The sequence below is a fragment of the Parasteatoda tepidariorum genome, chromosome 6, assembly GCF_043381705.1.
Source record: "Parasteatoda tepidariorum isolate YZ-2023 chromosome 6, CAS_Ptep_4.0, whole genome shotgun sequence".
NCBI classification, from domain to species: Eukaryota; Metazoa; Arthropoda; class Arachnida; order Araneae; family Theridiidae; genus Parasteatoda; species Parasteatoda tepidariorum.
The window spans coordinates 71,181,438-71,209,297 of NC_092209.1; the positions used below are offsets into that span (position 1 = coordinate 71,181,438).

General features: G+C 28.7%; 3 protein-coding genes across 4 annotated transcripts in view; 1 reads left to right on the top strand and 2 right to left on the bottom strand.

The window, feature by feature from the left end:
* LOC107441540 (Tubulin tyrosine ligase-like 12) overlaps positions 1-7,446 on the bottom strand; it is a 23,470-nt gene extending 16,024 nt beyond the window's left edge. The window contains exons 1-6 of one of the 2 annotated variants that reach the window (XM_016054846.4): positions 7,247-7,446; positions 6,637-6,672; positions 5,100-5,188; positions 3,947-4,111; positions 2,510-2,546; positions 1,675-1,831 (exon numbers count right to left, since the gene is read on the bottom strand). In XM_016054846.4, coding sequence (XP_015910332.3) covers positions 1,675-1,831; positions 2,510-2,546; positions 3,947-4,111; positions 5,100-5,188; positions 6,637-6,672; positions 7,247-7,402 — 640 coding nt within the window. In that variant the 5' untranslated portion in view covers positions 7,403-7,446. The remainder of the gene's footprint in view (positions 1-1,674; positions 1,832-2,509; positions 2,547-3,946; positions 4,112-5,099; positions 5,189-6,636; positions 6,673-7,246) is intronic. The other variant, XM_043044510.2, reaches the window with a different exon arrangement.
* Positions 7,447-7,489: 43 nt separating this feature from the next.
* Positions 7,490-24,939, top strand: LOC107441539 (uncharacterized). The gene is made up of 2 exons (XM_016054845.4): positions 7,490-7,617; positions 19,903-24,939. Exon 2 carries the CDS (start codon positions 19,965-19,967, stop codon positions 23,838-23,840), a length of 3,876 nt encoding a protein of 1,291 aa, XP_015910331.2. The 5' UTR covers positions 7,490-7,617; positions 19,903-19,964; the 3' UTR covers positions 23,841-24,939.
* Positions 24,940-26,481: 1,542 nt separating this feature from the next.
* The window catches only part of LOC107441530 (chondroitin proteoglycan 2-like), a 46,558-nt gene continuing 45,179 nt past the window's right edge, over positions 26,482-27,860 (bottom strand). Inside the window, exon 11 of the mRNA XM_016054830.3 lies at positions 26,482-26,646. Within this exon, the coding sequence (XP_015910316.3) occupies positions 26,567-26,646 (80 nt within the window). The 3' untranslated portion in view covers positions 26,482-26,566. The remainder of the gene's footprint in view (positions 26,647-27,860) is intronic.

A 27,860-nucleotide genomic window follows, 5' to 3' on the forward strand; every position in this document is an offset into this window, starting at 1 on the left:
CGTCTTACTTTTAAATATCATTGCTGTATTTAGACTCATAGTCAACTATCATTACATACATAATTATCAGTAGTTGTTTTTATATTTCATGATAATACTTTTTGCAGTGCTATTTCAGAATATATTTTTACACTTTTTAGTACATATTTAGCTTTGATTATCTCGAAAACTCGCTATCTCAAAACTCTTTTGGTATCCCTTCAACTTTGAGATGTCGAGAACATACTGTATTACTAGCCAAGAAAGTTCCTGGAAATAAATATTTTAAAATTTCAGAAACATTTTATTATACAAGGAGAATGGACAAATTTAAGTTCAAGTGGCTGAAGCTTAAATATAAGGTACACAAAATTTGTTTAAGATAATAACAAAGCTGAAAAGTATTAATAGTAAATTCTCTCTTACTAATGAAATAAATTCTCTCTGACTAAGGTAAAGTAAATTCTCTCTTACTAATGAGAACTTATACGAAACTAGTGAAAAAATAATGAAAATAGAACAAAGTTTACTAATGAAATAAATTCTCTCTGACTAATGTAAATTCTCTCATACTAATGAGAACTAATATGAAACTAGTGAGAAAATAATGAGAAACTAATGAAAATAGAACAAAGTTTTTGTTTTCTTAAGCAATTTTCAGATTTATATGCAGAATACCCCATAAGCAGAATATTTTCAAATGTTCTGCAACAGGACTTATTGATTTATACAAATGTTCGGCAAGCATTTCACAGCGAAAAAAAGTCAACTTTACGTTAAAATACTACATTTTAATTTATTAAAATACAGGATCATACACAGATGCACAACATTCTTTTTTAAATCAAGGTAAACATTCTTGATTTGTTACTTTCTCAATCACTTTTGAAGTACAAAATTTTGTTAATGATGCTGAATTATTAATTAAATGCCTATGATATGAAGGTCCGAACATTAAAATAAGGGCTGCCTTAAAAATCTTTCGAAAGGACTAGTGCCCAGATGGTGCACCATTTGCAAACACAAACATTCGCTAGTCTGTTGTTCCAACAACTTCTTCATCTCCATCGAAAACATTTGGTCTTTTAGAAACAATTCTGTCAATCGTGGCTCCTCACGATTCACAAATTGCTTCTGAAATGGGAATGGAAAATATAGAAGTCAGAAACTTTATGAAATTAGAAATCTCTGAATTTAACAAGTAAACAAAAGGAGTAAAGCGGCTTATCAAGGATTTTTAAGTCAAAAATTTAAACATAAGAAAATTTATCTAAAAATGTAGGGGTGATGAATGAGATGGTGGAAGGAAATGTTCTGCAAGATTATAAGAGTAACTTTTAAACCGTCAGGTCATTATGGTCTACCGAAGAATGTATGAGATCAGGGTTGGGAATTGCTCTGCAAGACTACCGAAGGCAGGTGATCGGGGGTTAGCAGGAAAATGCTGTCACTTATTCACGATACAAATTGTTCTGCAGGACTTCGTTTGTTCTGCGACGTACGGCACAGTTTTAGGCACTTTCTACTTCTGGGCAGAATACTAACTAAAATAAATCTATAATAAGTACATATTCTTTTTAGTATCCTAAAAACTGTTTTTTTACAAAACTAGTAATGTAAAGGACTAACATAAAAAGAAATTTTAATTTATTTTGCTATGGTAAATAATAAAAATTCACAAAATAAATGACCTACCTCCTTCTAGAACAGAAACTTTTGGAAAAAGAAGTGAATATGTCACACTGTCTGGTGCATAAAAAAAGGGTACTATTATAAAATTAGGTTCTTCTGAGTGTCTGATAGCAGATCCAAACTCATCCATTATATACCACCACCTAACAAAAGACTCATCCTTAAAAAATAAATGGAATTTTTAAACGGTGTATCACTGGTAAAAAATAATATGCATTTCAAACAAATATTTTTTTTAAAAAATTCAGTAAATGAAGTAGCATATATTTTTTTTTCAACTATTAAGAAAGGAGCTATAGATATTCAATTGGATCAGAACATTTACACATAGGCAATTTTTTTTAATCAAAAAAACTTGTAATGCCTTTTTGAAATACTTTTAGAGCACTATTTAAATGTTTTGTAACTGAAATTTTAATGTGTTCTTATGTTAGTAGTTTAATGCGAAAGAAGGATGACAAATAATAAAAAATAGATACAGTAACCTGAGAATTATTATAAATAAATCATTTAAATGATTATATTTCAAGTTTTAAATTATAATATAAACTAATATAATAAAAATATGAAGATTTCTTTTATACCAAAATTAACCAAAAACCAAAAAAATTGTTTTAAAACATGAGAAAACAAGTGTGTTTTTAATAATTAACAGTTATGAAGCTGTTTTTTTTTTTTTTAATTTTTTTACCTAAATTTAAATATAGGGTGAATTTTTTTTATGCTCCTTAAAAATTTGTGAAATTATAATCTCTGACACCACATGTCCAGTTACTCACAAAAATATTGGCAGGTATAAAAAAATTCAAGGTATTTTAAAAACACTAAAATTACTTACTTGTTCTGAGTTCTTCACAACATATGAGTTGTTGAACCTAAAAATAAAATTAAACACATTTATTTACAACAATTTTATAAGATAAACAAATAGTCAAACAAAAACAACGTCGATAGGTATTTAATAGGAACTAATTATACACGTTAAATTCAATTTTATTTTCATGAAACTGATGCATCACATTTTTAAAAACAAAATATAAATTATGAACACATTCTTTACCATTCCCTCATTTCCATTTAGAGTGCAAAATCATATAAAGTGATTAAAAAGAGAAATTAAGCACTTCCACAAAACCAGTAGCTGGACAAGAGTTTTTTGGAGATAAAGAATCCACAATTACAACACCAATGGTGTGATTATGGCAATGCAATTAGAGAAGTTACATCACTTTTCAAACAAGCACAAACTGAAACATTAGAAGCTAGGTGAATTTTAAGCTGCCGTTGGAGATAGAGTTAAAGTGTTTTAAATGTTGGCTCAGTGTCATAAGCACTGTGACACACAAAAAGATTAAGTGTTCCAAGTAATTTTTATTTTATTTTATAACCGTCGTTGAACAGACTATACGACTACTAATTTTACGACTACTAATGTTCAACTAAGCAGCCTTGTAATTTTGAACACAATCCATAAGACAAGAGAACTCCTGGATCAAGTATTGGGAGAAATTTGTCTTTGTGGTAGACTTCTTGATGAAATTAACCTGACGAAAAGGGGACTCTAACCCATGATCCATCTACCACTGAGGATATTTCCCGTCAGCAATGTGGCCAGTGCAAGCTGGATGCGGATTCGTATTGACCAGCCATCGCTGGGATTTGAACCCGGTCCACCTCATTGGAAAGCGAACGCTCTATCCACTGAGCCATAGCAGTTCTCTTCCAAATACTTATTTTGGGAGTACTAATATAGCTTCATTAGAAATATCCTGAGCTTTATTTTGGGATTTGAATGTATCTGCATTGAGAATGAGCAGCAGGAACTTACCCATCACACTAAACACACATGCAGCTTCATCAGTGCCATTTACACAAAAAGCAAATTAAGTATGCACTACCATTAATTTAACTTACTAATAATTGCCTAGAATCAATTTAATTCTAATTACTTTAAGTTATAATAATAATTTTATATTCATGCTATTTACCATTCCATTTGTCCCTAATAGTTCCACAATAAAATATAATATATTAGAAGCAGGTATAACAAGTTTAGGTGCGATGAAAACGTTTTAAATCTTTTAACATAATTCCACAACTTGAAATAATTAGAAAACCCCTGATCTTTGCATTGAGTATCAGTAAAAATGAGAATATTAGTTTACTAGTTATACAAAAAAATCTAGTAAACTAACATTGAACTGAAGATAATATTTTTTTTAACATGATATAGATAGGAAGAAAGACATGCGTAAGGCAAAAGAAAGAAACTTACTTCCACATTTTACTAAGTACAATATTGATTTTTTCTTCTTTTGATAAATTTTCTTGAGATACATTCATGATGTTACACATTCTATCAAGTAAATTCTCCAATCCAGCCAAAACTGTCCTTGCAATGTTTAGTGTGTATGTGAAGGCATGATCAATTAAATATATGCTAAAAAATAAATTTTTTTCTCATAATTACAATAAAAGCATTGTATGATAACAAAAAGCATTTTATTATGTTTTATTTTCATTCATAATAAGATGACTTATATCAAGACATTAAAAAATTTTAATATATTTATTATATGTGTTAATATATATAAATGGTAATATATTTAATTATTATTATGTTACTAGATAACCAAACATTTGTCAAGTAGACTGCTAACTCCAGCCAGTTTTGCAAATTTGGGATTTCACGTTAACACTTCAGAGATTGAAAATGTTAAAGCGTATCACTTATCTATATTTTAATAAAAATCAAAGAATATTTCCCTTATTTTAAATATAGAATGAATGAATATAAGTGCCATTATCACTTATCTATATTTTAATAATTAATATTAATTAATTAATATTAGTAATTAATTAATAAATATTAATTGCATTAATTACATAATATTAATTAAATAAAAATTACTATCATTAATTAATTAATAATTAATTAATATTAGTAATTTTTAAAAATGCTAACATTTTAACCAATGAGAACTATTCATTTTTGACAATATCTACAGAACATTAGTAATTATTAAAAATCTTGTCGCTGAACATCATACGTAACCTTGCTATTGAGGAGTAATATATATTTCAAAATCATACAGACATAAAACTAACAACATTATTTTCAATTAATATATTTAAATTATAAGCTCTAATAAAATCAAAATACTCTTGAAAATAAATTTAACTAATAACAAAGCAAAAAACAAAATAACTTCTTTTATTCGCAAAACTCGAAACCTAACCTAATTAATGAAAATGAATCTTTTATCAAACATTTGCAGATAAGAAAAATCTTAAAAGGGTAAAAAAAAAAAAAAAAAAATTTAAAAAAAAAAGCTTTTTTATAAAATTATTATGAATTAAACATGAGTGATAAAATAAATAATGACTATAGTCGAAAACCAAATAAAAAAAATATCTCTGATTATTACTGGTCATCGTCATCAGGATCCATAGAATATTTAGTAAACACCCTTAGTTGACCACCCTCTTCTTCAGAATTTTCATCATCATCTGAAACCTAAAATAATTTTAAACATTAGTTTTCTGCACATTTGTTTCAGTCTCCTAAACATTTTACAAGAAATGTTTAAATAACGACATAACATCTTATTTTTTAAAGATATAGGAAATAAACTATCTTAAGTTAATAAAAAAATCTATCACTGAACAAATCGCTTCACAACAATATCTGTACTATACACCAATTTAATTTGGTAGGGTGATAGAAACTAGAGTATGTAATGTTGTGAAAATTAATTTTTTAACAGTCATACTAGTTTTTATAAGAATTATACAGGGCTTGAGGGGGGACTCCACCCTGAGATGGTAAAATATTAACGTTTTTCTTGAATTTTTTTTAAGTAATAGAGACAATGCAGAGACTCCTTGTTTCTTTTATGTTATTTAACTACAATTTAAGTATATTTTAAAATTTTTTCTTTTACAAAATAATAAAAAATTAGTTGGTGGCAGCTCCATGTTAAAAAAAAAGTTCAGTTTTACATTAAAAAAATATTTATTAAAATGCTAATACAAAATCGAAATATAAAAATATCAAAAAAATCCTATGCTACTTTCTAAAGAATATATTTTTACGTGATTTAAAATAAAGAACAGCTTATTTCAGTGCATAGATTATGAGAAAAACCTTCGTCCAGGTCAAAAAACAGCGTTTTGAGAAGAAAGCGTTTAAAGTTTTGACTTATGGTAGAGAAAAACGTTTAATTTCATACATATAATGGTCAATAAATGAAATACCCACAATAAGCTTCTATATACAGTCAACAGAATGGATGAGACACAAAAAGAATGTCGCCCGTCCTAATCCGGCCGAACAGGCCTTTCTACCTGCTTAGCGACGACTCTCTATTCACCGGCATAACTTCCAAACGAAGTTAGGTACCGAAAAATCGTTTTAGACAGACATTAGAAAGAGTACAAAGATTCGAAAAATGCAATAAATATTTTTTTTTGAATTTTTGAAATATTCAGGGTGGGGTCTACCCTTAAAATTAACAAAATAATTATCAATGTGCCCCTGGACCAGCAATCGATGTAAGGGAATCTCTATTAGTTTTTTGATTTTATGTTTTGGTCTGTGTTTTTGTCACCAAGTAGCATGTTTCATCAAAATTGAGACATTACTCATTCTTTGTGTTGTAACTTTTCTTTTAAATTCACTTAGTTAAATTCTCTTAATCAAAATAGTTGTTTCAAATAAAGAGGAAAATGTGTCAATTTCCTTCTACAGCTTAAGAGCTCACTATAATGAAACTAAGAACCCACCGCAATGATAAATCAGTCTGCTATTGTAAAATTGTAACCGACTTTTATGGTATATAAGTAATCACAAAGTTGTTTGGAAACATGTGTACACGTAGTATGATCATCAGTGAATTAATTTTGTGTAGAAAAACAAGATTCATAAAGAAAAATTTGAATAAAGAAAATCTTTATTTTACTTACTTGAGAATAAATAAAATCATTTCCAGCATCAAATGACTGCAAGAACAAAAAATAATAATTTTAATATAGAGCATCTCAATAAAGAAAATACAAATAATATAAAAAATTAAGTGTTTTTTTAAATTATCACAATTCCCAATTATCAGAAGTTTTAAGACTATGAAGAAAAAGAAATGAGACAATACATTTGTAAATCACATACAATGCAGTTTGCAATAGTTATTGTGTTGTATTTTGCTCTTATCATTTTAACAGCATGTATGGATTAAAAGCAACATTAGTAAAAAATAAAAATTTCCATGAATTTTTTCAACAAAAAAAAAAAAAAAATAANAAAAAAAAAAAAAAAAAAAATACGGAAAAAATTATTTGATGAAAAATTTTTAAACACACCAAGTACACATAACATTGAAATAAATTTATTAAGTTTCGTAAATAAGTTAAATTAGAATATTACTACGAAATATTTTCAAAATAATTTGAACACATTTTAACCAAAATTTAAGGTTTTCTATTACAAATAATACACAAATACATAAAATTTTAATTACAAAACTTTTTTTTTTTTGCTTTCTTTTCATGTCTTTAAAAAAATCATTTCCCGCATTACCGATAGATTTAATTTCTTGAATAAATGCTTCCACTTGCTCTGCGGGATTGCAAGTTTCTTCAGTTGTTGTTCATGAGTTGATACAAAATTTTCAAATAAATCATCAAATTCATTAGCCATGCTTTTCGTAGATAAATTGCGAAAAAAAATGCACATCTGTTTATTTACATTTTGCAGCTGTTCATGATTGTTGCCAAATAAATTTACAAACAATTTTAAATAACTTTTCACCAGAGATTTTAATACCTTAATCGTAACAGAAATAGTCAGCCGGAAACTTATTCGAAAGCAAACGCTCCAAAATCAAACACTTGCAAAACATTTTCATTGAATGAGTAAAGTTTCTGGTTTACATTTATGACTTCATGCAGGTAAGATAAATTTGTAATTTTGAATTATATTATTGATACAGAAAGTTATGCTTCATGAATCATTTTAGGCATATTAAAAAATTTCGATTTCAAAAATTGCTATGTTCAACTTAATTTTGTTAGAATGAAATTGCTCTAATAAATGCACGAATTAAGTGATTTATAAAAGGTAAGTAACCATATCCGATAGTGAAGATATTTTTTTCTTGTATTGCTGATTGATAACGCCTACCGTCCGCCGTTTTAAAGAAAAGATATATGAAGCAAAGAATTTAAAAATTAACTTAAACTGTATACTCCAAAACATTTTTTATTAAAAATCATTATTTCTTTCGTGTGGACAATTTAGGAATGTTTATTTATCACTTTAATTATTATTTTGACTTCTAAATAAAACATGTATGCAATATGGTTGTATGTTCATCTTGTATCTAGTACTCATTGCAAATTTTAAATAATTTAAACGGAAATAAGTTTTAAAAATTTCTCATAATTTTTTGAAAGTAAAGCGTTTTACAAAATTTGCGCCTATTATTACAGTTTTAAGATAGCAGCCTTGCTTAAATCTAATCAATATTTGAAGGAAAGGAATGAGGGTTAAACAGCTTCTTTTTAAACATTATTAGGAATATTATAGCTGTGACAATAAAGCTCATTTTTAATAATAATTCGATTGTACCGTAGACTCTCTAAGACTCTCTAAAAAAAAAAGACTATGCAGTGTTTTCACTACAGCGCGAGAATCTCGCTTATTTTTTTCTTTTCTCGCATTAAAAAATTATTAACACGAGAAGATCGCGCACTCTATTGATCAATTTCAAAATGAGCGGATTTTGGAAAAAAATTTGTCTTCTGCCAGTTTGAATAAAATCCGTTTTACTTTTCTTCCTTGATCTTTCATTATTTTCAACATGGCTCCCTGTTATCTAGCTTCCCTCCTATTTACCAGTATTGTTCAGAACCGGTGCGAACAGCAGAACACAATGCCCCCCCCCGAATGACAGAACACATTTTTCTGCAACCACGTGTTCACGGACGGTTGTTGCAAGGTCACTTAACACTCAAAACCGAATTAAGACAGAATATCTTATACAAATGACTGATAAACATTTGAGCAACCTAATGAGAAAGTAGATATAGAACGTTTTCCATATGATGATGCAGCAAAAATATTCAATGCTTTAAAAATTAGAAGATGTTAAAAATGTATTATAATTAAAGAAGTATTTTTTTTCCAAGTCTATTCGCATTTTTTTTTTAATTTTTAAAAATCTCACTTAGCTTTTTGAAATCTCACCCTGTTTGTGAGAAGGGGTGAGAAATTCTCTCTCATTTTTTTTCTGTAATGAAAACACTGCTATGGAATCATAAATTAGACTGAGGAATTGTCGCATTTGATCTAAGCTGATTTGGGTGTGGAGATTTCAAATCTGAAAATTTTATTCTGAAAGCTGAAATTTAATATTTTTAGTTTAGTTTACTTTTTGTATGAATATATATATAGAACATATAGGCTTATATACATACTTATACATGTCTGTTTCTTTGAAAATAAAAAGGACAAAAAACATGTGACCATCTCAACTTGTCGGAAGTCGAAATACCATTGCTTACGTATAAGAGAAGTGAGGACACTTAGTATTCATTCAAGGGAATTTAAAAAAAAAATCAGGGAAAATAATATATTAATTAAATTACGTAAAAGCTGCAGCTTGAAGAGAGAAACCGATTGCAAATTTGAAATCAGCAACTCAAAGATATTTTTAAATGCATCCATGAACCTCATCAAACAAAACACTAAAAAATTATTCCCCTATATTATTAATGATTTAAAAAAAATAATAAAAGAAAACTTTTTTTCATCGTAATAGGGTAAACCAACCAGTGAAAGAACACTACCCAGTGAAGGAACATTTCATATATATTGATTAAAAATAAGAATTTGAAAGTTTTTCTTTAGATTAATAGGTAACAATAGCTTACTGCCAAACAATAGGTAGTCATCTAACAATGTTTTGGATTACCTGGTTAAATAGACTTCTCTGGAAAAATTTTTGAATTTGTTATTATCTCTGCAACACCTTGTTTCTTTGAAAAAATTATAAGGTGAGTGTTTTTATTTATAAGTTTGAAGTGGAATTAATTGCATGTAATAGTTTTATTTTTCTCAATGTGAAAAAGAGAATTCAAAATATAGTTATTGAAGTTACGTTTTATTTTTTTAAGCATCATAGCATAATAAAGTACTGAAATAAAGGGGTGTTTATTCACTGGATCACCAAACGATGAAAAACCAGTGAAGGAACAAGTTAATGAAAATAAAAGATAAACTTTAATTTTCTTGTACCTTTAGTGATGTTCCGCATCAAAAGTATGTTAAAAATACGAAAAACAACTTCTAACCAGTGAGGGAACAGGCATGTTCCTTTACTGGGCATAGATTTCCCAGTGAATGAACAGTATGTGTTAATATGTTGACACTTTAATTTTCAATTCATGATTACAAAAAAAAGTTAACATTTTCCAAGTATTTATATGTTATAATTTCAAGAATAGGCTTGTTTTTAAATATTTGTATGGCTTATAAATTCATAACGAGCATTAAAAAACAACCAAAATTAAGTGTTCATTCACTGGTAAGAGCTGTTCGTTCACTTGGTCTTCTTACTACTTGTTATTTGAACCTCCAAAACTTTAAAACAATATTATGTAAGTTCTCTACAATTTTCTTACATAATTTGTAATTAGTAACAAATATGTTGACACTGTCATTTAACTAAAATTACAAATTTTGAAATTAATATGATTTTTTAAAAGGCAAGCGAAGCTTAAGTGTTCCTTCTCCTTCACTGGTTAGTTTACTCTATATTGCACTTAAAAGGCAAAATTGTCTAATATTACTGTTTATGGGGAGGGACACTAATGTGATATCGAGTCGGTTTTTGATATTGCATGAGCGTTAAAGAGTTTCACTTTTCAGGGATGAGATTTTTCCGCTTTTTAGCGGATTTCCGCCTTTTTTGCTTTTGTCTCACGAATTTCAGCCTTTTTTCTTCTTTTTTTTTATTATCAAAAACTCCGATTTTCTTAGAATTTTTTTTTTATATAAATATTCCGCTTTTTCTGAAAATTCAACAGTTGAAATAAAATAATTATATTTATTTCCGATTTGATATATAGATATAATATATCAAAAGATATAGAAAATTATACGACGTAACTGCCATCAACCCTTCTGCATATCTACTTATTTTAGCTCTTAGCTTTTATCAGCAGAAAATAAGATATTTCTCGTTTTTACCCGTTTGTTCAATAGCTCATATTTTCATAATTCAGACGACGCTGCATTTTTATATCAAACATCGATTTTCATTTTTACCTGATTTAAAAGGTGCACGTTGCTATTCTTATTCACGCGATTTCACTATTGTTCATTGCAATTCTTATTTACGAGATTTAAAAATCCCAATATCGCGATTTGTATTGAGACGTTTTTAAAATTCTATGTAGAGATTCGTATTCATGCGAGTTTATCCAATGTCGTGATTCGTTTTTGCGGTTGTAATATCCAACATCTATTTTCGTATTTACACGTGATTTAGAAATTAGACTTTGGATTCGTATTCACGCCATTTAGAAATTATGCATCATTATTCGTATTTACGCAATCTGAGAATTTCGCATCATGATTTGTATTTTCACATTTTTGAAATTCAATATCGATTTTCATACAAGTGATTTCAATATCATGGTTTATATTCACGCGATTTTAAAATCCAAGATCGCTATTTGTATTCACGTGATTTTAAAATCCTTTATCTCGATTCTTGTAAAAAGTAAGTTTTCTTCTTGAATTAGTAACTATAAATGTGGCAGTTTTTTTATCGACGATTATTACTATATATAAGCATTACAACATCAGCGAAACTGGATGAGAATATGCTACTGATATTTTTGCTATAAATCACGTAAGATTTACCGCGTGAAAATTCAGCTTTTTTGACATTTGGCCAACCTCATCCCTGACTTTTAACTTTTAATCTTACCGAAATATGGCTCAACTTAATTGTTTCATTAATATTTACATAGAGAAACATAATTTTATTTATAGAGTAATTATATAAATTTATTTATACAGTTCAAAATATTAACAGCAGTTAATTTATACAGTTCAAATATTATTGCTCAAGTTGAAATATGTAACGAATTTTTCATTCGACACACAAGTAGTTAATGAAACATTAAGTATTGCTTCTATAAATAATTAAAAATATATACTAATAAACAGTATACTAAAAAACAATAAAGCTTTAATTAACTAAATGCTTTCAGGAAAAAAAGATATGAAGAATATATATATTGTATTTGAATTTAGTTTAAAGCAATTAAGGAAAATAGTGCCTACTATAACAGCTTTAAGGTAGAGACATGTGTATGATATTGCATCATTGGACAATCATTGCCGGATGATGAGTTCACTTAATGATTTTGTGTGAATTATATGATTAAAAAAATATTCATACATCTATTAAATTTTTTATTGATATATTTCGCACAAGTAGTTAATGAGATATTTAATTTTAATTATATAACTCTTAATATTTAAGTAAGTATGTTATGAAAGAAACAACGGACCACCCTAAATAACATTCGATCTAATGCTGTTACCTAATTAATTTTGATTGTTCAAGAGGGTGATCTCAAGTATGCTAATTATTTGGGCAAACGATATTTTATGTTACATAATCGGACAAAAAGCATACTTTCACTGAATAAACAGACCTTTTTTTCGGCGGATTCGAATTTTTGAGGATAGGAAAATATGAGAGATAGCTGCAATCTGGAGAATATAGTCCCAATAAATTTGTAAGGAGAGGGGTCGGAAGTTTGAGCTCCTTAATGTTAATTTTTAAAATCTTTTTCAAAATTCGATTTCTCAGGAACTATTCGACTGATTTCGTTCAAATTTTGTATTTTGTCATTTCTAATTGCACTTTTTAAAATTATGTAAAAAATTGCAATTGCAATTAAAAAAAAATTTTCGACTTTCAATAAATAAAATAATAAAAATTATAAATATTTACTAGAAGTTAAATTTTGCTTGGAGTTATCTTTAAATAAATGAATTTTTAAATTCGTGTAAAAAGTTCGCGAGACATGGGGAAATACGCAACCAGTAAAGTTGATATTAAAGGGACCCAACTTTGAACCTCTCTCCTGGCTAATTCATTGGGATCATATTTCCTAGATTGCGGCTACCACTTTATTTCGGAATTCGGGTATCTGAATCCGTTGAAAAATGACATGTTTATTCTGAGAAAGTACGTTTTTGAGTCTGATGTTGTAGCTTAAAATATCGTCTGCACTTACTAATTAGCACATTTGAGGTCATCCCCTTGAACCATTGAGTCTCACAACGTGAAGATCCGATCATTAGATCAAAAGTTATTTAAGGTGTTCCGAGTATTTTTTTCACGCACTGTATAGTAAAACAACAGCAAAAGAATAATACACGTAATATATTATTTGGGCCATCCGGAATCTACATTGAAATCTAACATATTTTGGTTTAAAATGGGAAGTAAGCGAATTTGAAAATTTACTTTTTAATGTCGATTGTGATAGAATTGTAATAGACAGCTGAGGGTTATTTCAACCAAAAAGTTCTCCACGTAAGCAAATCTTTCTCAATACTTGATCCATAAGTTTCCTTTTCTTCTGGATTGGGTTCAAAATTACAAGGCTACAGAGTTAACGTTGGTAGTATTAAACCCAAAAAAATTGGGTCGGATTTTCAACGACGGATATAAAATAAAATCTATATATATATATATATAAATATNTTCCTTAGTCTTCTAGATTGGGTTCAAAATTACAAGGCTACAGAGTTAGCATTGGTAGTATTAAACCCAAAAAAATTGGGTCGGATTTTCAACGACGGATATAAAGTAAAATGTATAATATAAACACACACACACACAAAAAAAAATTTTTTTCTTTATTAACATTTGATCTAATGGTCAGATTTCTCAACAATAAGACTAAATTTTAACCAGATCTGTAGAGTTAAGTGAAATGTTTCACTTTAAATGCGGAAATTTTAAAAAACTAAACTCTGAATATATATTAAATATATTCGCCAAATCCCAGAAAAATATTATTAATATTAATACTTTTTAGGATGATAAAAGATATTTTATTTTAAACTTTATTTTATATTATAACATTATAAGTAATTATATAGAAAATATAAAGCAATTCTATATTTCAAAGCAATGAAGAAATATATTTTAAAAGATATGTATTGCCCGATCCAAAGTTGCAGGTGTGACATTTACTCAAATTAAATTGGCTGTCAGTTAAAATATTTTAAAGCATTGGTTTATATTTGTATTGATTTTATTTGTAACCACTTACATATACATTCAAATAATCCTGCAAGTTGCCTGATATTTAATTTACGTTTTTAAAAAATAATTTCCATCACGCATTGCTGTTGTGATATGAGAAGAAGACGCATTTTCATCTTTACGTGCCAAAATTCTGCGAATTATAACAATTGTGTGAACTGTGTTTTTTTTATATTAGACAATAATATTTAAAGAAGTATTTAAAGAAAAGATAAAATTACTTTCTTAATTCTTGCTTGCGTCGGAAAAACTCGAATTTCTTTTGCGGGAGTAATTCATATGGGCAATAAAATAATGACCCACATACAAAGTAATTTTTTTATTAATACATTAATGAATGATATGCTTGTGCCGAGCTAAAAATAATCTGTAGAAAATCTACAAAAAAAAAATGCAGTTGACTGTGGTGATTTGGCCATTTCCGCTTCAGAATGTTTAAAGTGGAAACAATGAAAAATTACTGCAATTTGTAAACTGCAGTAATTTTGCAGTAGTACCAACTTCAAAATTTTTACTGTTAATATACAAAATGTCTAAATTTAGAGGTTCCATCTATCGTGAGCAATAGAAAATACTATAGTTTTTGCTAAAAAAAATTCTTCTTGAAGAAAAAGTTTTTGATAAAAAAAAAAATTTTCCCTCTTGAACAGGTGAATTAATTAGGGAGTATTGTACTCGTGAAAATTTCGTTGTGAGTATGTCGGGATTCGAACTCACAACTTGTCTGGCATGAGATTGTCCGATTAGCCCTCTCGGCTAATCGGACAATCGGCTCTCTGACAAGACTGATGTAGGGAACTAAATGGTTTCAGGAGGAGGGTCTTGTTGGCAAGGATAAAGTTTTTGTTAAATCATATTAGGGGAAAACACAGTTAATAAATTTTCTCAGAGTTACCAGTTTAAATAGCGTTATTTTATGGTTATCTAATTGTTTTGATTGTATACGATAGAATAACAATTAAATGAATTATTACTTAAGAGTGTTTTTTACCAAAAATTCCTCTCAGTGTAGATTTGAGTCCGTAAGTTTTTTATTTTTCCCTAAGTTTTGTTATTTTTCTTTTAAGTTTAATTTTTAAAAGCAAGGAGCTCTAAACAAATTTTTAAAGTAAGCAGTTTCATAAATCTTAGCCTCAGTTAGATTCAATTGAAAATACTATGAGCAATTATTTTCAAACTAAGTTATTTGTTTAATTTATAAAGCTTTAATTTCACAGAATAAAAAAAGTATATTGCGTTAAATTATCTAAATTTATTAAAGACAAATTTCTGAAACAGAGTGAAATTAATAAATTTTTGAAGGAGAGGTTTCAAGCTAAAAATTTGCATTAAATATCCATTTTCAAATTCAATTTTGTAAACTCTTTCGATATAAATTTGTTTAAAATCCAAACTTAATATCTGTTGTGATTAGACAAAATAAGTATAATTTTTTCTCTGCAATAATCTTAGCTTAGTATGAATTCGAATAAAAAAAATTAACTAATTAATATTAACTACTTACCTTTACTTTAATATTGTTTTTACTGTAAAATTTCTGCAAAAGTAGTTTTCTTAAGTCAAAAATAAATAAATAATAAAATTAGTAATAAAATTACTGAAATACAGAAATATTTAAATACCTTATTTTAGGCATATATTAAACTAATTAAATTGTGTCAAAATCTTACTTAAATGTTTTTGACGCTTCTGAATTATAAGTAATTATAATTAAATCAAGTATGTATTTTATACATTTGAGCTTTTATGAATATAGAAAGTGTACGTTATTTCCGTTATCAATATATATGTATAGAATTTGTACAGAATTTTTACCTAAATATAAGAAATTTTTAATCAAAAAGAAAAAAAAAGACATAAACATTATAAAAAGTTGATTTACCAACCTCAAACTCTTTCAATTTGACAGCAATGCAAAGTAACTGTAGTTTTTCTGCAGATTCATCAGAAAATATACTTCTGAAACAATAACTGCATATTAATTCAAATTTACTGCAGTATAATCACGGATTTTAAGTTTCAGCTTTTTCNAAATAAGTATAATTTTTTCTCTGCAATAATCTTAGCTTAGTATGAATTCGAATAAAAAAAATTGACTAATTCATATTAACTACTTACCTTTACTTCAATATTGTTTTTACTGTAAACTTTCTACAAAAGTAGTTCTCTTAAGTCAAAAATAAATAAATAATAAAATTACTAAAATACAGAAATATTTAAATACCTTATTTTAGGCATATATTAAACTTATTAAATTGTGTCAAAATCTTACTTAAATTTAAATGTTTTTGACGCTTCTGAATTATAAGTAATTATAATTAAATCAAGTATGTATTTTATAAATTTTAGCTTTTATGAATATAGAAAGTGTACGTTATTTCCGTTATCAATATGTATGTATAGAATTTTTACCTAAATATAAGAAATTTTTAATCAAAAAAGAAAAAAAGGCATAAACATTATAAAAAGTTGATTTACCAACCTCAAACTCTTTCAATTTGACAACAATGCAAAGTAACTAGTTTTTCTGCATATTTATCAGAAAATATACTTCTGAAACAATAACTGCATATTAATTCAAATTTACTGCAACATAATCACGGATTTTAAGTTTCAGCTTTTTCTAAATTTATGATTTTAAAGTGACCTTACTGAAACTGCAGTAATTTTGTAGACAATAGCCAAAAGTTTTTTTGAAATAAATTGATGATAAATTACTTCACATTAGCTGCAAAATAACTGCAGTGTTTTTACAGTTAAGATTGCACTACAGAAAATCTGCAGTTAACCCTAGAAAAACTACAAAATTACTTCAGTTCTGTAGAAAAACTGCAGTTTACTTTTAGCTGGGGAATTTGCAGATAGAAAAAGGCAGGTGGTATATAAAGACATTCGCCGTGATATTTATTCAACCATTTTATTCCGCCTAAGTTGTTTTAAAAAATCTAAGATTTTTTTCTTGCCTCTTATTTCGCATATCCTCAATTTTCAAAAAATCACTAGCTTTGGTTTAATGCTTTTAGTGTATTTAGTTTTATAACAAATGTGGTTTTTTGGAAAAAGAAAAAAAATCAGACTCAATTGTTTTTACATTTTACACCGGTCTTTAAAAATTTATTTTTTTTAATTTTTTTTTTCAAAACATTTATTTTTTCCCTCTTTCTTCATCTAAAGTTGCTGTTTTTGTATTGCAAAATAAACTACCGAAATTTATAATAGCACGCCACTTAAATCAGACGGTAATAATATTAATTTTGGTCATTTTCTGTTCATAAATGTTTTATTTCTTGTCTGCTGTTTTTCCCTTTACTTTTTCTCTTCCCTTCTATTTTATACATATTCTGCTTATTTAAGAGTATACTCTTAACTGTATACTCTTAGATGTATGTTTTCAGAAGTTGCATTTTCTAAATATATCAAAGTTTTTTAAAAAAAAAAAAAAAAAAAACTCTGAAGGGGATTTAAAATTAAATGAAATTGAGCTTACTAAACTTAGGGTTGAGGGTTCAAACTCTGTCAGAGTAATCGGAGCCATTATTTCACAACTCTCCTTGTTGAGGCTCAAGTGAAAATATAGTAACAAATAATACTATGACGATAATGAAGATTAACCTATTTGTTATCATATAGGTTATATTTTACAATATCAAATTTAAACAAAATCTTAATTTAATTGAAAAATTTCTTTTTATATGCCTAAAATGGACAAAGATTGAATAAACCATTTTGTCGCTTAAAAATCTATAGATTATGCATTCTTCAGAATAGTGATGAACGTTTAAATTTTGCTTTTCCCACTAGATGGTGGAACCAGGTGCTATAGTCAATAGTTAAATAAAGTCTCTAACTCACTGCAATCTAAGATATCAATTTACTACATTGTAAAATTTTGTTTTTATATAATATGCTCTCTCCTCCGATTGTTCTTGTTTTCCAGTGGCACCATCTATGGTCAAAAATTCAACTTTCTTCACACCCATACATAACACCCTCTTTATAAGATCATTCATTCATCAAAAAATCGTAATTTTAACCTGAACTAGAGAATGATCAAGCTTTAATACAATACCTCCAGAGGAATAATTTGTTATGGAAATATTTGAGGATTTTGTGACCCAACAGATTTAACGCACATCAGTCACTGTTTACTACACGGGTAGTCTTTGGTCGGCTGGATTCAAACTCTCGTTCTCACGAATATTCCTTGCTTCGGAGATCATCTTACTTATGAGGAAAACATAAACATTAAAACCGAAACAGTGAAAAAGCACCACCCCATTCATGTTCTGTATTTAATCTTTTGAAAGCGAAATATACAGCTTATCCGTTTGAAACATATTATTAGTTACTTATTATCGCAATACCGGTGGTACTGCAACATCATGACTAGCCAACACCCTCCAGGAAATTTAGTCTTCTGATGATAAAAATATTTACAACTATTCAGTTTCTAAACAGTTCTTCAACCGTCGCTCGAACAAAGAAACATAAATTTTTCCCTATGACATTCCCGGCCGCAGCACTATTTTCATCAGTCCAAATTCGTCTTTAACCTCAACTCGGCTTCATCTAACATACATGTAGCAAAGTTTGCAAATACAAATTATTTAAAAATTGTAAATAAAAATTTCATTTTGTTTAAATTTTGCACATGGTCTGGCAGTAAGATCTTTCCTATTTGTAGGGCACTGTGTGAGTTGTGTGATTACTTCTCTAATTTAAATTTTTTTTATAGATTTAAGATCAGAATAGGGATTATGATAAAAATTTAGTCTATTCTTTGTTGCCACCGCNTACCGGTGGTACTGCAACATCATGACTAGCCAACACCCTCCAGGAAATTTAGTCTTCTGATGATAAAAATATTTACAACTATTCAGTTTCTAAACAGTTCTTCAACCGTCGCTCGAACAAAGAAACATAAATTTTTCCCTATGACATTCCCGGCCGCAGCACTATTTTCATCAGTCCAAATTCGTCTTTAACCTCAACTCAGCTTCATCTAACATACATGTAGCAAAGTTTGCAAATACAAATTATTTAAAAATTGTAAATAAAAATTTCATTTTGTTTAAATTTTGTACATGGTCTGGCAGTAAGATCTTTCCTATTTGTAGGGCACTGTGTAAGTTGTGTGATTACTTCTCTAATTTTAATTTTTATTTTATTTTATAGATTTAAGATCAGAATACGGATTACGATGAAAATTTCGTCTCTTAAATAAAGAGCTAATCGTATTTCAAATAATGTTCAAATATTTATCTTATTTTTGTTCTCGATGAAAATGGTTAAACAAAAATCTAAATATGTACTAAATTTTATAGTATTTAGCTTAAAAGTTATAATTTTTTTTACATTTCCACTGACGATGCATATTGGTCTGTTCCACTACAAACTCGTGATTCATTTATTGGGTATAGTTTAATACTAATGACTGCTCACCCGCTTGATTAGTTTTCAATTCTTTGCTGCCACCGCGAAGTTTTATCGTTTTTTTAAACAATATATGCATAAGTGTTTTCGATAATATAGAAGAGAGAGGGGGACGATACTCAATCTCCCTTATAAGAAAAGGGATTTTTTTTTTCAAATTTAAAGGGGATTTGTCAATCACAAAACAATTTCTTCTTCACTTTGCAAATGATGTTTATTGAGATGAAATAAATGTAATTCTGACGTTTAACGTTATAAAATGTAACAATGTTGTTTTTTTTATAAATGTTAATTATAAAAAAATAATGAAAAACAAAAATAATTTTCAAAGTTATTGTAAATACAAATTGACAAGGCTTACAAATATTCCCCGGAAATCTTAGAAGTTTTATGTAAAAGATACGTGTTGCTTAAATGTTTAAAGATGGTTTTTTCTTGATAGGTGGACAAGACGCTGTTGCTCTGGAGTTCAACGGGTGGCTAGAAAACAAAGGTCAGTCCAACATGAGCGATTTTAAAGCAAACAATCCAACTTCAAAAGATGACACAAGTTCCATGACGAGGATGAAGTATCCCTTTCCGAAAAGTTTAAGAGTAGTTGATTTGCTATTAAGTAATGAAAACTTTATGTCAGTAATTGCATCTGATATAAAAAGAGATACAAGCTACGTTCTGCTTGATAGACATATATATCCCAGCGATTGTCTTTTAGCAGAGTTTTCGTGTAGAGTTTATAGCGAATGGGAAAGCTGTTCAAGTCCACTAGAGCAAGGTTGGGTTTTATTAACTACTGCTGTAAATTTCAGTGATGGCTATTTCGGAGCGGCATATTGGAATCCTAATTACCTACAAGTCGTTATAGCTCATAAGGGTGTTACATCAAACACGAAAGATATTTTGCAAGATTATCAAGGTATTTCGTCTAATAAATACACTTCTCAAATGAGTTCTGCAGCTACTTTTACTAATAATGTTGCTGAAAAACTTAAGAAACTAGTAAAAATGTTTTCAGTTTACTTGACTCTTTCTATTACTGGGCATTCAATTGGAGGATGGCTTGCACAAATCACTTCGTTTACTACCGAATATCTTACACCCAAATGGTTCGAGGAAGAGTTCTTTGTTCGAAGCGAGAAAGAAGGTTTTCACGCTCATACGGTGGTATTTGATAGCCCTGGCTGCGAAGAAATGCTGTTGAAGATGGAAAAAGATTTTATTGAGCGTTATGGTGGTAAAACTTATTTATCCTCGTTGTTAGATATCACAATTTATCTTTCTGCTCCAAATTTGGTGAATACTTTCAACTCACATCTTAATGTTGGCAGTTTATATCGGGTGTTTATTGAAGATTTACCAACAATCTCATCTAGTTGGAATTTTTTCAACTACACTCACGATGCTCACGATATTCACAAAATATGGGATGCTCTTGTTTTCAATGAAAAGAGGTGTTCGGCCAACAAAATAATGAAGATAATAGATTGGCCACTGGTAAAGGAAAGTATGGGTGGAATGGTAGGTAAATTTCTTTCGAAATCTTTGTCTTATAATCAAGAAGAATATGCGTACTTCCATAAATTAGCAGACTGTACTAATTATTATAATCCCCTCCCAGACGATAATGAATACTGTACTCTTCGTTATCAGGTAGAAGCAGTTGAAAAAGATGAATGTCGAGCCAATATTTTTACACAGTCTGAGTTTGACTTTCTTGTTGCTTATCAGATTTTAAAACCACTTGCAATACTATCAAACTCAGTAAAATTGTTTTTCTCGCTTGAGGAAAGAACTAAAGGAAAAATAACAAAAGAACAAGTAGAGAAAATATTGGAACATTATGAGTTAAAAGAGGGAGCTGGAAGAGGTGTCATCAAATGCTTTTCGGAAGGGGAACTGGTGAACTTGATTACGTGTGTCAAAAATATTTTATTTCTTTTTCCCAATATACACATTGAAATTAAAAATGAGTTGAAAAGTTTAAATATACATAAAAATGTTTATAAAAATAAGTCGAGAGAATATCTTCAATCTATTACACATATAGAGCTTAGAAACTCAATAATGGAAGACCTTTCAGAGTTCTTAAAGGATGACAGCTTGCAATTCCTTCAGATAGTTTTTGAAATGCATTCTTTAATAGGAATTAAAAAAATACACAAGTTCCTTCAAGAGACTGACAACGAATATCCAAGATGGGAAACTTTTTTCTTAAGTCTAGAGCAGCTTCTAAATTTAGAGCATTTCTTTCCACTGACTGGATTCTCAAAGTATGTAAATAAAGAAGATTCTGTGTTATTTGTGGTTGAGTGTAATCGTGATCCTAAAGAAGTGGCTACTTTTTTTAAAGATTTACATAGTGTTCTCAGAATTAAGCCTAAATTTAAATTTATATTAGTTACTCGAAAAAAGTTCAGCTTCGAACATATTTTTGAAAATGATGGAGAATTTTTCGTGGAGATTGTGGATAAATCAAAGATAAAATTTAGTGATATAACGGAGCATTCACAAAAGAGACTTTTATCGAAAAAAATTTATTTTCAAGGAGCAGAAATGAAACTCGGTAACTTAATCGAAGATAATACAAAACACATTATAAATGAAGAAACATTATTTAAGCTTATCAATAACGACATAATAGAAGTAGGTAAGGCACTTCCTGATTTATGCGATATTGAGAATGACTATATCGATCGTATATTTACACGCAATGTAAAAATTAAAGAAGAAATCAAGGAAACGTTTAGATTTTTTATTAACTACGACAAACAGGTGGATAAATCAAAATGTGGAGCAAATCAAGATATAGTGTTGATTTCTGAGTCTACCGAAGATTTTGATAAATTTTGTAATGAAAATGAAAATTACAATATTCATTGGCTTAAAGAAGAAGATAACAGATTATTATGGCAAAAATCTCGTGGTGCTCTAACTAGATTGCGTGAGTTTATAGATTCAAAGTACGTTTCTGAATATTGTGATATAGATGACCGTATAGTAATTATAAGTACAGAACCTGGAGCAGGCAAAACCACTGCATTAACCAAACTTGCACAAGAAATGAAAAAGAGCAATCCCTATTTATGGGCAGTGAAAATTAATTTTAATGATTTTGCATATAAGCTAGGAAGTACAGATTTTCATGAAGATAATATTTTAGAACTTTTACTCCATTCATTAAATTTAAATACTCCTCTAGAGAGAGATTTATTTATGCATAGACTTGCTACTACTGGTAAAGTGACCATATTATTTGATGGGTTTGATGAAATAATTCCAAAATACAAAGAGAAAGTTGTTGAACTATTAAAAGGTTTAAAGGACTCAAAAATAGAGAAGCTGTACATAACTACTCGTCCTCACACGAAAGATGCGCTGGAAGATACATTAAGTTTGCTATCGTATAGTCTAAAGCCCTTATCTAGAGAGGATCAGGTTGTGTTCATTAAAAAGAAATGGTCTAAAGTTCTGGACCCCATCATGACAGAAGAAAAATATTTGGAGAATTATGCGAGTAAGTTACTTAATTCGATATCGCAGCTTAATTATGATGAAAGTATAGAATTTACAGGATTACCATTAAATTTAACAATGCTGGCTGAAGTTTTTCAATGTAAGTCTGAAGACTGGCTGAGTGATTATAAAACAAAAGACTCAAATTTGCTTAACCTGTATAATATCTTTGTCAAAATCAAACATGATGTATATATTACACAAAATTTGCACTTTGATTTATCAAAATCAGGTGCAGTGTACAATGTTCTTTATGCCTCTTTTTTAAAAAAATTGTCTTTTTTAGCACTAAGCGCAGTTTTTTGCGAAGAAGACTTAAATAAGTTCTTAGAAAACAAGATAGAAAAAGTAGAACAATTTAAAAAACAGACACAAGAAGAAGGCTCTGTTGGTTTCATTAGCCATTTTGTTAATGGTAAACCGATCTTTACTCACTATAGTTTCGCTGAATTTTTTGCAGCATATTTTTTATCCCAGAAAAAGTATCTAAAGCATCAAAAAATAAGGAATTTTTTATGTGAACAAGTTTTCGGGAATGAGAATAGATTAATCTGCAAATTTTTCGATTATATGGTAGCTGATGATGAAAATGAATGTAAAGTACACATTGCAGTCTTAAACAATGACAGAAATAAAGTATTACAGCTATTAGAGGGATGCGTAGAGAAAAATTTTACTAATGCTAGAGATAAATTCGGAAGAACAGTGCTTCACTTAGCTGCAGCATATGGGTACCTGAATATCGTGAAACTTCTATTGGATAGTGGATTCACTGCCGATGCTAGAGACATATTTAAGTGGAGTCCCTCAAGGTATGCTGATAAATTTGGACATAAAGAAATTGCTGAATTTCTCAAACGCCTACCATAAACAAGGCTACCTTTGAATCATCAAAGACTATATTAAATTATAACTTTGGTCTATAAAAATATTGTTGAGGTTTTAGAGAATGAAATTGCTTGTTAACCTTTAATACAGTTCCTATCATTATGCTGCTCAACAGCTTATCAGGATCTTGCTAATTTTTAAATAAAAATACTCAAACTCGTTTAAAACATGCATATGATAGTAACCTTTTAACTGCGTGTAAGAATTTGAGCCTGTTTATCAGGAATCGGAGAAACAATGTCACCAAAGAGTAGTTCGTTTTAAAATCATTTATTGCGCGAATAATCTGAAAACTGAAAGAAAAAAAAAAGAATGCTATTTCTTTGTCTATCTGACTACGATACAGTTAGTTTAAAAAGTTTTAAAATCGTATTAATAGATAGAAGATCAAGTTTAAATGGTAGAAAATAAATTAAACTTAAAATTTGATATCCCACTCTTCAAGCAGTGGTTTTTAAGATGCAGTATTAAAAATCATTTAGAAGGTCGTTAAACAAATGTTTAAATCAGATGTAATTATTTCTTTATAATTTGTACATGATTTCGACCTATTAAGTGATTATTAAAAAAATTTCGTTTTGATCTTCACCACATAAATATATTTTTATTTAGCCTTTAAGTTGTACTGGGGCTAAACAAAAACGTAATAAAATATTCTACAATTTTGCCACGTTGTCTCTTTAGGTTATAAAGTCTAATTATATATTGTATTTATAGTAATTAAATTGTTTTTATAAATTAAAATCCAAATGACTCTAATGTATCTCGTAAGAATATTGCGTAAATTTGGTTAGGCTTTCCTGCGTTATATAAATATCTTATAATCTTCTGTATCATGCTACTGGTGTACACTAAGCAGCTAAATTTGAATTATGTTTGTATTAGTGTTAAAGTAATGTGAGGACAATATTGAAAAGTATATCTCAAGTATTAGCTTTTAATAATATATGATTGTTTCATGGAAACTGTTGTTAATAAGTGAGCCGCTCAGAAGCCAATGCGGTTAAGTCCATTTTTTGATATTTTCTGATTTTTGGAAATTTTGATGAAATAAATAATAATCTTCTTAGTTATTAAAGGATTTACTCGTTGGTTACTTTTTTCTAGGTTAGACAGCCCTTTTTTTAATAGCTTCTGAATATATTGTATAATAATTTCAGAAGCCATTGTGAATAAGTCCACCTTTTATCAATATTTTTTTACATAAACTTTGAAATAAAAATTAAATTCTTTTTCTTCTTTCGATATTTGTTGGTGACACTGAAAAACAAGAAATTCATAGTAACATCAGGGTTGCCAGACGTAGTATTTTTTCACCAAAAAAAGGGGTATGGTATTTTTCGTAGTATTTTTTTAAAATGTGGTTTTTATTTATTTATTTTATTTTCATTTCCTAAAAGAAAGAAAAGTGCCACTCTAGTTTTGAAGTAAAAAACAATTTTTGAAATAATCCAACAGTTTATTTTCTATTAGTCACTGTATCTAGTGATGATTGGGAAAAATAAAAGTTCGCTTATACTAGTAGACATAAATTTCTTATCTTTTTCAGCTGCCAAAAGGTATAAGTCATTTCAATAAATACTTACGTTTTTATTTACACATCCTGTACATATCGTGTTTTTTTACAGAGTTTACACCTCGAAAAAAGACTTTATACACTTTTCTAATTAAATTAATAAACCAAGAATTTTAAAACTAATGTATCAAAAAACATTAATTTTCTCAATTGTTGTGTTTTGGACTTAATCGCATTGGCTTCTGAGCGACTCAAGTAAGAATATATCATCATAACAATTCCGTTTTTTTTATGTTGGCTCATCATAAATCAGTCCAATGGGGTAACGGAGGTTTATAATAGTCCCAACATTTGATTTTTAAGGAACTATTCAACATGAAAAAAATCAAAACAAGTTGCTATTCTTATGTTGGACCATCATAAATCAGTCCGAATTCCTACATTAGGGGGATAGTTACTTAACTTGGTTACTGTCACAAAATGTAATGATTCATGATGCAATTTTTGATGGTTATCATAAGACTATGTTGGTCCATCAATGGAAAACCATCAAAAATTTTAACATTGGATTAATGAAGACGTATTATACATAAGAATGCGCCGAGGAATGTTCTAATTAACTTTCAGAAAATACTTCAATTAATGTAATAAGTGTACTTTGGGAGGGACATTCACTAATAAAGATAACATAAGTTTCCTTTGTGAACTTCTGCTATAAAATTGAAAGAAAGGAAAATAAAATCTATATTTATATATCAGATTTATTAAAGTATGGCTATTAACAAAAAAAATTTTATTCAAAAGTTAATAGATTTTAATTATCAATTTAATTTTTCTTGTTTCCATTTGCTTTACATCCGTAATTTTTCTTGTTTTTATACGCTTTGCTACCAATTTAACTTTCCACATTTTTATAAGCTTTACTATCAATTTAACTTTTCTTGTTTTTATATGTTTTTCTGATATCAATTTAATTTTTCTTGTTTGTATGTACTTTACTAAAAAAGTTTAGCTTCCTTTTTACTATGTGTAATAACGATCAGAGACTCAAAAAAGAGAGAGAGAAAGAGAAATTATGGATATTTGTGTACTTTTAAAAATCTTTATTTAATTTTGGCCACATAGTAGTATAAATATTCAAATAAATAGAAATGTGTTGCGAAGCTATATATGTCCAATTATCACCATAATATCACGTCACATAATCAGCTTTGTTTATCTGCTTGATTTTCATGTAATAGTTCTGATGTTTTCTCCGCTCCAAGTAATCTTCTAAAAAGTAAAAACAAATTTAGTGAAAAATTTATATTTGAAAATAGAGAATGTCCACTAAACTGGAACTTTCATACCACTTCTGCTATAGCTATAAAAGATGGCGCTGGGTAAAGTAAAATGGCTACGTTACGTAATAATTTATTTTAAAAAAAAACTACCGAAAAAAGGGGAATTACAAGGATCGATTTAATATGAATTGAGGTTTTGTGAGTATTAATGTTAAAGGGAGGGGGGAAACGCGCTTTTGCGATATCCTCTACCGTGTGGTGTAGCGAAATGATTTTAGAAGGGCAGGAAAATTAGTCATCACACGATCTAATCCGATGCTATGTACGTTGAAAATGAAAGTAAAGGTATCTTTTATGAACTTCTTTTTTTCTTTTCATGATTGTTTCGTTTTGCAATAAATCAACGATTCTCTGTTCTTTTGTAATTCAGTTGTTCATAAGGTCTTCGAGATAGGAACGCTAATTCCTCGATTCCGCTAGTTTGTAATGAAGAGTATTTTATCAAAGCACATAAACCACTTTATTATACTTAGACACCTCTTTTATAGCTATAGTTGAAGTTATTCGATAATTAAGAAGGTGTTTCAGACTTTATTGGGGGGATATACTGTATAAATAAAATATAAAAATTGGTTACGTGGCACTAGAGCTGCACAAAGGGATATTGGCGACTGTCTGGGAAACATCCCTGAGGATGATCCGAAGATATGCCATCGCAATTTTGATCCTCTGCAGATGAGCTCCCTTGGTATGGTAGCCCGGTGACCTGCGCACGAATACAAGCACTTAACTGTAGAACAGTTTAAAGAGGACCGATGCCGCGTACCCTCGATTACTTCGCAGGCTGATCAAAGTGGTCACCTTCCTGACCTCAGTTAGTGATGCTTGACTTCGCTATTGAATACAGGGAACCGTGTCTTTACGATCAGTCCACTGCGGGACAAATGTAAAATAGAAAATAAATTTTATCTAATTTTTTCAACTATATATATATATATATTTAATCACTGTCCTTTGTGCAGCTCTAGTGCGACTTAAATAAACTACAACAACAGCTCCACCAATATTAGTTTAAGTGAAAGTAAGTTAATACCCATAGCGCGCAAATAAAAGCAAAATTAAAGTTAATACCCATAGTACGTAAATAAAAACGAAATTAAGTTAATACCCATAGTGCTTAAATCCAAAAGGTATAAGTCCTAA

Coding starts and splice junctions, on each gene's coding strand:
- LOC107441539 (XM_016054845.4), top strand. CDS start 19,965: ATGAGCGATTTTAAAGCAAACAATCCAACTTCAAAAGATGACACAAGT.